This window comes from Pleurodeles waltl, chromosome 3_1 (genome assembly GCF_031143425.1).
Source record: "Pleurodeles waltl isolate 20211129_DDA chromosome 3_1, aPleWal1.hap1.20221129, whole genome shotgun sequence".
Taxonomy (NCBI): domain Eukaryota; kingdom Metazoa; phylum Chordata; class Amphibia; order Caudata; family Salamandridae; genus Pleurodeles; species Pleurodeles waltl.
In genome coordinates this window covers 269321494-269334575 of record NC_090440.1, presented here as the reverse complement: position 1 = coordinate 269334575, position 13082 = coordinate 269321494, and the positions used below count along the sequence as shown (strand labels likewise).

The following is a 13082-nucleotide window of genomic DNA, read 5'->3' as shown; positions in this document are numbered from 1 at the left end:
CTGGGGAGTCCGGTTGGAGCTCCCATTCTTGGGACAATGACTGCGGTGTAAACCACTATGTGAGATCTTCCTTGATCTCTGGAGACAGTCGGACCATCATATTGTAGTTTTCCGATGATGGAACCAGAATGCATGGAGATGGCTCCACATTGGGCGAAGATGGAATCTGGCCAAAGGGACTGAGAATACAGCTGCTGCCATATGACCCTGAAGGTGCAGCCAATGGCAAACAGAGAGAGAGTGACTCCGTATTGCCTGGGACACCAAACCTCTCAGAGTCCTGGCCCTCAACTCTGGAAGAAACACCCCTGTTCAAGTCTGTTCTGGACAAGCCCCTTTGAAGATCCTCTCCTAAGCTGGTTGGAGTTGAAATTTGTCCCAATTGAAGAGAAATCCATGTTCGTGAAATTGCATCTGCATCTTCTCTAAGGTTTGCAAAAGCTCACTCTCCATGGGATCATCGAGAAGCCAGTCATCCAGATATAAGTACAGGCAGACACCCTGGAAATGAAGAGACGCCACCAGAGGAGCCACCGTCTTGGTGAAGACCCAGGGAGCTGACTTCAGACCGAAAGGTAGTACATTGAGCTGGTAATGACTGTTGTTGATGCAAAACCGCGGATACTGACATGTGCAGAGTTGATCGGCACATTGAAGTAAGCATTCAGAAAATCGAAGGTGACCATTCAGTGGTCCCTGCACACCAATGGAATGATCATCTGAAGTGTTTCTATTTTGAACGGAATTGACTGTTCATACATGTTCAGATCAGTGCTAATTTCTGCTTGTTGTTTCTGGTGTTGAGCACCGACACTTATTTTGAGGGCTGGCACTTATTTTTCTGCCTCAAGCGTTTACTACTAGCAAAATACACATATGGGAAAGACGGAGGAAGAGAAAAACCAAAAAGCTTCACAATGGGAGAAAGCAGAAAGCTGCAGGAGTGAGATGAAGGGGCAGGGAGTGGCTTTAAGTTGATTCAAGAGGCCTGAGATGGCTTCAGGATTATGCTGCCTCAGTATTCCATGTTCGCACATTTAATTGCAGCAGCCATGTGTTTAAGAGGAGGGCTTTGGGCACCAGCATGTTTTTTATTTACAAATTAAGCACTGGTTCAGATGCTTGAGTTCCAGTACTATTCGGAATCCTTGTTCTGCACAATAATTATGATGGAATAGAAGCCCCAACCTCTGGACAACAGGAGAACTTCTGAAATTGCTTCTTTCTACAACAGGGCTGTAATTCCATCCTGAGTCACAAGCCTCTTTTCCTTGTAGGGTGGCCAAGGGGTTGGTGTTATTTCGGAATCCCTGGGAAGGGTCATGAATTCCATCTTGTAACCCACCTTAATGATCTTGAGCACTTAAGAGTCTAAAGTGGACTTAGTCCAGGCAGTCAGAAAGAACCAAAGCCTGCCTCTGACTACACAGGGCAGGCCATCTCTTATATAGTCAGGAACGCTGCTTCTTTGACGATTAAGTTTGGCTTCTCATGCTCCTTCCTGAGGTGGAACATAGAAAGTCTTAGCTGGAGGAGGGAAAGATGACTGAAAGAACAGTTCTTTTTCTCCCCAAAACGTCTGAGCAACTTGGACTCCAGCTCAGCTCCAAACAGGTGGGAACCCTCAAATGGCAGATGCAGAGCAGAAGAGTTTTGTCACAAATCAGTGCACCAATATTTTCAAACCAAACTGTGGCAAGCAGCTATGGATGCTCCAGCAGAAAGGGCTGTAGCCCAGACCACATTGAAATAAATACTAGGCATGTATTCCACCTGTCTTTCAATACCTTCTAGAAAGTAAGATCATTCAGTTCTCTCTTCCACAGCCTCAAAAAGTTGCTTGAAGTCAGAGATCAGTGATTGAGAGATATAAGTGCCATATATACTGGTTCGCAAAGCAAGATGTGCCCCAGATAAAAAAAATTCAAGGGAGAATTACCTTTTGTATCAGTACGATCAGAGTCCTCTGTCAAAGAAATGTGCCCCACCAGACTGGCAATAAAAAAATCAATCTGTATTGAATCTGACAACACATTTTGCATATCTGTAATTAAATACAATTTAGCCATGAATGTAGGGATGAACATTTTATCCAGGTCTTTCTATTCCCTGCACAACAACCCCATGATATCTGATGCATAAAGAAACCCATCTGTGCTAACTGCTGGAACTGGCGAAAAAGACCAATGCCTGAGGAAGAGGGTTTAGGAGATTTTTCATCCTAGGACCATGTATTCTGCTTCATATGTGCCAGAAGTTCAGGAAGTAAGTTTTTACTAATGTGCTTACCCTTGTGCTCATTCGGGACTGCAGCAGGCAAAGAGGACACATCAGCGGAACCATTGCCAAACACCTGTTTTTGTGGTATTTTGGCCACATGAATATTCCAGGAGCTTCTCCTTAATAATCCTACCGAAGTGCTTATCGTCCCTCTCCCTGGCAACATGTTTTAAAGGAGGCGTGCTTGAAGAATTGCTGGAAGAGGAGGAATCCATATGGCTCCTTTTCATTACTACTTACCCATCGTAGTAACTCAGCACTCAGCACAGAATCAATAAACACTGTTAATCTCCACACCACAAATTCACCAAAAACTTTTATGCAAACTTACTGTGATCTGTAGCTTGAAGTACTCTCTCTGCTTCCTAAGTCAAGAGAGAAGCCATGGTCCGCTGCGCATGCGCTCTCACCCCAGGGCCTGTGCATGCATGTCTGCTACCCAGAAAAATCACTGCTTCTTTCATAATCCTAAAACAGCTGTAAAGGCATCAAAAAACCTCTTCAGAGGGGCCACCAGTCTGACCATGTCACCCTTAAATTGCACAAATCTCGCGAAGAATATTCCCTCAAGGCACCTAGGGCCAGATGTAGCAAAGTGTTTGCGCCTCGCAAACAGCGAAAAACGCCGTTTGCGAGGTGCAAAAGCCTCTTTGCTATGCAGAAATGCATTTTGCGAGTCGGATCCGAGTCGCAAAATGCATTTCCGACTCGCAAATAGGAAGGGGTGTTCCCTTCCTATTTGCGACTCGCGGTCGCAAATGAAATCACAGTTACCATCCACTTGAAGTGGATGGTAACCCACTCGCAAACAGGAAGGGGTCCCCATGGGACCCCTTCCCCTTTGTGAATGGAAACAAAACTAATTTTTCAGTGCAGGTAGTGGTCCTATGGACCACTGCCTGCTCTGAAAAATACCGAAACAAAAGGTTTCGGTTTTTTTTCTAAGTGCAGCTCGTTTTCCTTTAAGGAAAACGGGCTGCAGATAGGAAAAAAAAAACTGCTTTATTAAAAAGCAGTCACGGACATGGTGGTCTGCTGACTCCAGCAGGCCACCATCCCCGTGAGTGGCCATACTCCCAATGGGGTCGCAAAATGCGACCCACCTCATTAATATTAATGAGGTGGGTCTTTGCGACCCCATTGCGAGTTGCAGAAGGTGTCTGAGACACCTTTCTGCATACCAAATTGCGAGTTGCAATTTGCGAGTCGCACGGACTCGCAAATTGCAAGTCGCAATTTGTTTTTTTCCTACATCTGGCCCCTAATCTCGGAAGAAGCTACCATCGGGTGAGTCCAATTTTTCCTAAGCCACCTCCCTCCCAGGGGCAGCAGCACATTCTTAGTCCCCGTCTCGAGGGAGACAGAAAAAAACAGGAGGACTGCTGGTTAAAGTGTACCTTTATGGGCTATTCCCTTTGGGAGAGGTACACCTTTTTTCAGTATTTCTTGCTTTATTTTGTAATGAATGGGATGGGGATATAAGGACATAGAGGTAAATCTTATTTACAACAGAATTATGCTCCAGTGCAATGAAGCTCAATGTACAAACAAACTTTATTAACAACTTTTTCCCCATTGAAAAACCATTACCCTGCGCTCCTACCCATCCAGGGTTAATGTTCTCATTTTCATCATGGAGCAGGAATTTCTCCAGCCCTTGACTGGAGCAGAATGCTGACCATTTCCATGATGGGAAATGGTCGGATCAGAGGTTAGGAAAGGGGCAACTGGGGTTAATGTACACAAGGGGAGTTGCCCTGCCACCCTCGGGCGAGAGACAGGAACAGAGGAAAAAGACACGGAGCAGCTGAAAAGAAATGGCTGCTCCCAGGCAGTGTGCTGAATCTCTGGGGTGAACTCTAGTGCACTTTGTCCTACTGCGCAAGTGCCACCCAGGTGAGGTTTTCTTAGTCCTGCAGGCACAAGCTACAGCAATGACATCATAGGAGAGGGAGTGCTGAATTAGAATGCTATTGATCTGGTTGCTTTTGGGGCGCATGAACAGTGTACCTGAAAGGAGTTACAAAGCTCCATTCACTTCAAAGGATGGGGTGGGGCATGCTGATGAGGACAAGGAGGATCTGAATGGTAACAGATTGTTGACCTTCACAGAGGAGCAGGTTGTAGAAGGGGTGTAGTGGGCTTCTCTCCTTGTAGTAACACATGTTTAGCACTTCATTTGCTTTCACTTTGAAAAGAAACATGGAGCCCAGCACAACAGCGTACTACTTATCCGACTTGTTGGCTGCAGTAGAGGGCCAAGAGAAGGAAGGAAGTAGCTGCAGACAAGTGGACTAAGAGATACATGTGCAGTTATGTGTCTGCATCAGAGGTATCACCACTTCACCTCCCCTCCCTGCTTTAGTAACTACAGGGGAGTTGGTCTCTTGATGGGCCTCTTTTTTCTGCAGTTGGTAGACAAAGACTCATAATTAACTTGGGAGAGTGAGCGAAAGGACGGATTGGTGGATGGATGGACGAATAGATGGATGGATAGATGGATGGATGAAATGGTGGATGGATAGATGCATGGATGAATGAGTTAAAGGATGAATGGAAGAATGGAAGAGTGAAAGGGAGAGAGGATGTATGAGTGAAAGGTAGGATGGATGGATGAGTGAAAGAGTGAATGGATGGAGGAGTGGAAGGATGGATTGATGGATGATGAGAGAAGGGATTGATGGATTAATGGAAGAGTGAATGAATGGATGAGTGGAAGGGTAAATGGATGGATGAGTCAATGGATGGATGAAGTGAAAGTATGGATGGATGAGTGGAATGGTAAGTAGAAGGATGGATGAATGGATGGATGAAATGGTAAGTGGATGAATGAGTGAAAGGATGGATGTAAGACTAGAGGAGTGAAAGGTATGTGAGTGAGAGGGTGAATGGATAAATGGATGGATGAATGGAGGAGTGAAAGGATGGTTAGATGGATGATGACAGAAAGGATGAATGGTTGATGAGAGAAAGGATGGATGGATGGAAGAATAAGTGAACGGATGGATGGATGAGTGGAAATGTAAAAAGATGGATGAGTGGATGCAGTAAAGATATGGATAGAGGAGCAAAAGGATGGATGAGTGTAAGGATGTATGTAAAGATGGGCGCGTCTAACAATCAATGAATGTGTGAAAGCCAGGGAAGATGGAAGTCTAGATGAAAGGATAGATGGATGAGTGAAAGGGTGAATTGATGGACAAAGGAATAGATGATAGATGGATGACTGAGTGAAAGGATGTATGGCTGAGGGAACGGGTAAATGGATGGCTGGATGGATGGATGGATGGATGGATGGAACCAAGGGGTATAGATGGGTGTAAGGATGTATGGTTGAGTTGAAGAGTGGGTAGATGGATGAGCCAAAGAAATGATTATGTATGGATGGACTGAAAGGAAGGATACCTTGAACAAAATGATGAATGGATGAGCCAAAGGATGGATAGATGGATGAAAGGATGGATGAAAGGAGGTGGATAAGTGAAAGGATGGATGCTTGAGTGGTTAGACTGGTTTGATTAGATAGGTGTTCCTGGACCAGCTGCGGCTCTCCTTTGTGGGCTCCACAGCTACACTACACCCTCCTTGTCTTGGTATAATAAAAATAAAATGCAGACCCGCTTTGGAGCCAGCAACAAACTGAGGCAGCTAGTGACATTGTTTGATTGCTGACACAGGTGCTTGAAGGTGCCTCCGTCAGCCATCAGAGATATTGTTCAGAGCTGGTGAAATTCCTGCACTGTGAGCATGTCTGTATGACTGTGTGTGAGTTAAAGTAAGAGAAAGTCAGTGAAGGAGTGAGTGAGAATGAGTGACAGTAAAAATGAGTATGTGTGAGAAAAAATGTGTGTGAGTGAGGAAGAATTATGGTGGGTGTAACTGAGTATTTTTGTGTGTGAGACAGTAAGACTGAGTAATTCAGAATGAGTGAAAATGAGTGGGACTGAGTGAGACAGAGTGGATCAGAGTAGGATGAGTGAGACTGTGTGAATTAGTGAGACTGAGTCAAAGTGAGACAGTAAACTTAGTGCAAGAAAGTATGAGAGAACCCTGCAAGAAAATGCTCATTAGAATTCAAGCCAAAGATTAAGCCCCACTACTTTTAAAGGTCACCAGCTACCACTGTTTTAGGACTGCCCACAAATGTAAAAGTTATGAGGCTAACTGCGCGTTAGAACGCCCACTTCACGCCCTTGTGTGGTATTTACTACTTTGAATTTCTCAGCACTTGTAGAGGAGAAATCTGAAGTAGTAAAACTGACAGCACCCACCAGGAGTGCTTTGGTGTACTTGAGAGACTGACCGTCTAGGGGAGGGTTGCCGTGGCCTGTAGCAATAAAAGAAACCTAGAGACACACTTCAATTGACAGTGGTGATTTGGAAAACAGCAGTTATACAGATGGCCTAGAGGTTGGCGGTGGGTGAGCGAAGGAACATGATGTGCTCGAGCAGTTGCCGAAATAGCTAACGTAGATAAAAACATTTGCAGTAAATTACAGTGTGCGCAGTGTTGGAGCGAGTGTGATTTTAGTTTGTGCAGAGCAGCAGGAGAAATTGAGAGTGTGGGTATTTGAGAACCAGAATGTACCATCAATGTAGAAACGTAGCACCTAAACGTCATATGTGACGTGAACTATATTTTATAAAAATGTTTCCAAAAGAACATTAATATAACCAACCGGCCGTGAACTGGCGGCTTGATAATTGGCATGCACGCGTTAACTATTTTGAATACATTAATGCTCGATCAGACGTATTGATTTTATAGCTTGTGATTTAGTGACATTAATTGGTTTGGAGCACTGAAACATGACCTCACTTAAGTTTCAAATGTACTCATACTCCGCTCCTCATTTCAGTGCTCTGTGCCCTGTGGAGTGGGACAAAAGACACGTGATGTCAAGTGCATCAGTAATATCGGCGATATCGTTGACGACGAGGAATGCAACATGAAGTTGCGCCCTGAGGACATTGAAAATTGTGACATGGGAACTTGTGCAAAGAGCTGGTTCCTGACAGAGTGGAGTGATACGGTAAGAATCTGCCCAAAGACGCACCATACGCTGTTTGGTTCCTGCCGTCTTCTCTTTATTATCTGCCTTTATATTATATTTGTATCGCTGTGCGTGAATATTCAGATCAATACACAGGATAACATCTCTTAGTTTTCCGTCAAGTTTGCAATATATCAGAACAATACACTCGCAAAGTATGACATTTTGTATTTGCATACCACTTTATCTTAACCAGTATTGCATTTACTGATAAGTTCCGTGTCCCTAAGGCAAAATTAAATATTTTGTTGTTTGAGAACACAAAGTGTAATCCTGCATAGCTCACTTTGGTGTGAAACTGCTCCATTATATAAGGGCATCACTGGTCTAAGTATTATAAACAACTTACTAATCATCACTGTAGGAAAGTTCCTCTTTTTACGTGGTCATCCCACCACGCTTTTTGCCTGGTTTCTGGTGCAGTTTCGATTGAAAGTGTACTTAGTCCCTGCTAAACAGGTCCCCAGTGTCAGATCTCTTTCCCTAAAACTGCACAGTCATTTTTACCAATTGGCAAACCATTAACAACTATAAGTCCCTAGTCAATGGTTCCCCTGGTACATAGGGTATGGGGTACTGAAGAAAAGTACCAAGAGTGCACCCAAAGCGGCACAAGGGCCACCCTCAGGGACCCCATCACTGAGCCCACACAGTGCTGCTTTTGCAGGCTGCGTGTCTTAGTGCAGAACTAAAATAAAAACAGCACATGGCAAACAGCATGTGTGCCCTGTCTCCTTTACATTGCATGCACTATATGTAAGTCACCCCTCTAGCAGGCCTTGCAGCCCTAAAAGCAGGGTGCATAATATTACATGTGAGGGCATACCTGCATGAGCAGCTATGCCCCTGTTATGTCTTTGTCAATTCTCAGACATAGTAAGTGAACAGTAAAGCAATTATAAATACATGTGCTGGACACTGGTCATTATGAGTTTCCAAACTACATGATGTTTTCCCTGAAATAGGGATGTTTGATATCAAATATCTCATATTAATAAACCCTCTCTGATTGCAGTGATGAATCTATTAATACATGCACTCATAGGGCACCTTAGAGGTGCCCCCTGAAAACGTAGTAACTCCTACCGTGGGCACTGACTGGTCAAAACCAGTACAGCCACCTTAGACAGAGTTTTGCTCCCCTGAGGTGAGAGCCAATGCTCTTCAGGGCTCAGAACAAAAGCCTGCTCTGGGTGTGAACTCCTCTCCCAGGCAGAATGGACATTCCAGGGCCTGGAGCTTCAAAGGCCTTGACACCTTTGAAATGCGACCTAGGCCTTTCCAGATGGGAGAGGAGGCTGACCCCAAGTTCCTGACCCCACTTTTGGTGGCAGGACTGGTGGGAAAATAAAGTACATTTGGAGGTGTGCCCACTTCATGCCAGTACCACCCCTAGGGTGAACAAGCTGAAGTGGACATTCCTCTTTCTTGCATGAAAGGAGTTAAGCCAATAGGGTTAGGGCTATGCCACTTCCAAAAGGAAGTAGTCATAGTAAGGGTGTAGTCACCCGAAAGATGAGTAGGCTATTGGCTACTACCTGGCACTCCCTGTAATGCCCCTACATTTCAGTATTTAGGTGGCCCCCCTGAACCCTAGAATCAGATTCCTGCCAACCTAAGAAGAGCCAGAAAACACAGAAGTCGCCCCAGCAGAGAAGAATGAAGACACCAACTGACTTGGTCCCAACCCTACCAGCCTGTCTGCAGCCTTCAAAGAACCTGCACCCAGAAGACGACTGTTCTGCAGCCCAGCGACCTCCACTGCCTTGGGAGGACTGCCAGCCTTTGATAAAGACCAGGAACTTCAGTGGACAGCGGACCTGTCCAAAAGAAACCATCTCCAAAGAAGATGACAAAGTCTGTCTGAGGAACCCCAAAACCACTGCCTCGAACAATCTCTACACCCGACGCCCTTGGCCTGAGTTAGTGACCCACCAGACCAGTGAAGGTTCCCCAGCACTTCTGAACAAGTGTCCAGAGTGGGCTGACCCCTGCTGGACTCCACAGCGACACCTGCAGCCTAAATCCAAGTACTCCTGGACCCTCTGGCCAAAGGGAGTTGGACCGTCGATGTCCCTACGACCCCTGGCATAACTAATTACCTGGGCAGCTGTGGGTTGTCCTCACCCAGCCTCCGGGCCAGAGCCTGCTGCCTGTTTCTGAAAGTGATCTCCTCCATTGACAACTGGGTACCCTATACTGTGTTGACACTCAGCACTCAGCCGCCCCTGTGCCGCTGAGGGTGTATTTTTGGTGCTGCCTTGTGGACCCCCTTGTACTTACTTCAGCTCCAGGAGATTGACCCCTGACCTCACTTTACTCACCTGTAACCAGTGCTTCATACTCCCTGTCTCCATTGGATAGCATTGATCACCCCACACTGTGAGTGAGCACTCTGCACCCAGCCACCCATGTGCCACTGAGGGTGTAGGTTTGGTGCTGCCATGTGGCCCCCTGGTGCTTACCTCAACCAACAGAGACTAGCCTCTGACACCGGTTGTTCTTACCTGGGAGCAGTGCGTCCTCATTTGTCCCAGTCTCCTTTGACTAACATTGGCCACCCGACTCCGACTTTGATCTCTGCACCCAGCTGCCCTTGTGCCACTTTGGGCACACTCTTGGTACCTACCTGAACCTTTCCTGATGCTAGTCTAAAAGACTGGGATAATAAGTTGTGCAATTACCTGAAAAACTGCATTCTTGTTTTCTTCCCATTGAAGACTCTGAAAATTGCTCTGTGTTGATTTTTGAAACAGTAAAGTATTTTTTATTTAAAAACGGCTTACCTTAGAACAAGGTTGTAAGGTTCATTCAAAGTATACATAAAACAAACTGTTATTTTTCAAAATTGGTCTCAGATTTATTCTTTGAGTGTGTGTCTCATTTGTTGCCTCTGTGAGTACAAATGCTTAATATGACTCCTCGGTAAGCCTAACTGCTCGTTCACACTACCACAAAAAGAGAACTAGACCTATCTATTTCTGTCTCTGCAAATCTTTGGGAATCCACTGGCATTTTAGTGCACTATATAGAGAGCCAGCTTCCTACGATGACAAAAATATAAGTCTCTCACCAGGCAGTACACTATTAGTTACAGAAGCGGTGTAATATGTTATATATGGGATAAAGTACCCCTTGGGGTTCAACATAAGGCTATTGCAAGTCAGTGGGGAGTACCTCTTATCTTTCTGGAAATATTACTAAATGTCCCAAACCATTTTTAGAAATAAATTTAACATACAATAACACTGCTGTTATAAGTGAAGGATCAGTAGTCATCATCATGGTGACATGCCTCACTGTGTCTAACTTCTTTTATGAAGGCCTATCCAGAGGTGTTGTTATGGGCTGGTAATGCCCATACACACAACCACACTCCATACATTATTTCCTCAGTTAGTGATTTTTTCTTATGAAAAGGAAAAGTAACTTCGATTCACACACACACTCCGGAATATTATGCATTAAATTATAATTCAATCAGGTAGATCGAAGTCACTTTCATAACATTTTACACTCCTAGTGGACCGTGAGCCATATAACCACAATACCCACACCTACACTTGATGCAAAATTACAATATGGGGGAGTGTCAGTATAAATAATGCAGGGCTACTGGCTTTGTTAGGGTGTCATCCCATTGGTAAAATCAGCAATATGTTATACATCACCGTTGTAGCACCATTGAAACCAATGATGATAGTACCAATATTCAAAACATCAATTGGTATGGTACCAACATTCATTAGCATTCATTTTACCGTAAACCTTGTGTTGCTAACCATCAACATTGTCAATAAAGTATTACAGTGAAAACATGTCCCCTGGAGTTTTCTTTCTATTTTCACTATGCTGCTATTGCAGCTTTAGGACCAATCAACAGTGGGTCTCCACACTGCAGAGATTATGAACAGAAATCTGCAGCTCCAGGAGTGCTTGAAAAAATGAAAAGCCTCTGTCAGTGTAAGGGATTTATTCCCCTAGGAGACTTGGGTAACTTTTTGGAATAAGCATTCTGGGGGCTACTGCGCTCCCTGCAACCCATCAAATATTGTTGGTGCCTCCTGTCCTAAATGGGAGAACACAAACAGACCAATAAGGTAATTGTCAGCACTTGTGTATTAGTTGAGTGTCTTTCTCCCAATTGGATATGGTTTTCTCCTCAATCTAGCCTTGCTGAGCTTCTTAATTTTTTTCATACAGGGTGCCAGCAGCTAGATGCTGTCATTTCTTTTGATGGAGCAGTGCGGGACGTTCTGCATGAAAGCCTCTGTACCACCCATCAGAGAGATTATCTAGGGCTGGTGAAATATCAGCCCTGGTCTCAGGGCCTTGGCACATCTGAATGCCTCCTCCATCTGTGATGTGCTAAAGCATCCTATGCTGCCTAGGTGTTTCTCTCCCTGACTGAAACAGTGCCTAGTACCAATGTATGAGCCTCCAGGGTTTTCTTCTCCTACCAGTGTGCATATGGGCAGATGACTTCAGAGGCAGAGCCTCCTTTGCTCCCCTCGATCACAAACAGGGGGTATGTGAGCCGGTGTGGTGAGGGAAACTCCTCTTGCTGGCTTCTTTGTCCTCTTTTGTCCCAAGAGTTGGGGTCCCCTGTGACTATTAATTTTTACATCAAGCCCTGGGGATGAGTTCCCCCTGACCATAAGAGAGCTTGGATAGGGGGGCCCAAGCTTGCCCACCCCCCCATCCCAAATTAAATAAAACAAGGATGCAATGACGCCAAGGAGTTTGGCCCACCCTAGCAGTGGATTGTAAAAATACCACACACTTCATGCTCCACCTGGTCACTTCAAGGACCAGGCTTTAAAGTCTGGGTTATCTTTCTCTGTAGAGCTGAATCATTCGATTTCAGGCTTGTTTTTCTCCTGGGGGCCAATATATTGGGTATCCTTTCCAATGTTTGGCTCCAGAGGTCTGGCCTTCCTCCATTGTTTCCATGGGCTTGGCCTTACCCTGTTTAGGTGGAGTGAGAGGAGGTGATTAGCAGATGCAAATTTCATCCCCACTCCTTTGTTTTCCAGGAACTGGGTAAAGTAATGGCTTTGTATGTGGGAAAGTAAATATTGTGGCCCAGTAGGGGGGCAAAGGCCTGGAATCTGATTATAAGCTGAGCAAGGGAAATGTGTCAATTCTTAAAATATCATGAGGAGTGTAGATAGACTAAATTGTTTATGGATCTACACTTGGAATGCATGTCCACCCTAAGATTGATTCCTCACTGGGCCCAGCAGGTGTAAGTGTGGCAAAACTGTACTTAGGTGCAGATTGTACCTATAATGTGAAATTCTGTCAGGCAACACAGACTTTCAGTATATATCTCGGACCTACCTTATGAATGTCTACTCAGATTGTAAGGTCTATTCCTGGCTAGCACTGATCCTCGAAGGGTCCTTTCTGCAACAGGCAACCTATACATAGATACTCAGCTGTGCACGATGGAAGTCTCACATGAGTACCGTCCACATGTGTAACCAGCAGGGTCTCTCACCCTAGATGTACACAGCAGCAGCCGTGTCTCAAAAGGCAGACATGGACTATGATCCCTCAGTTCATTTCCACAGATTTAACCGTGAGTGAGACTCAGGTAGTTTCACTCAGTTACAGTAAGAATCCAAAACCATGTAGTACAAATCCAAGGTGATTAAATGGGTGGAACTAATTTCCTATATTTACTGTTCTGAATGGCTATGTGCTAACAGTGCAGCCTTTCCTCATGCACAAATAATGTGCACA

General features: G+C 44.9%; 1 protein-coding gene across 4 annotated transcripts in view; it reads left to right on the top strand.

The window, feature by feature from the left end:
• THSD4 (thrombospondin type 1 domain containing 4) overlaps positions 1 to 13082 on the top strand; it is a 1878668-nt gene that overhangs the window by 1725440 nt on the left and 140146 nt on the right. For all 4 annotated transcript variants that reach the window (XM_069222360.1, XM_069222359.1, XM_069222362.1 and 1 more), the window contains one exon: positions 7140 to 7313. In XM_069222360.1, the coding sequence (XP_069078461.1) occupies positions 7140 to 7313 (174 nt within the window). The remainder of the gene's footprint in view (positions 1 to 7139; positions 7314 to 13082) is intronic.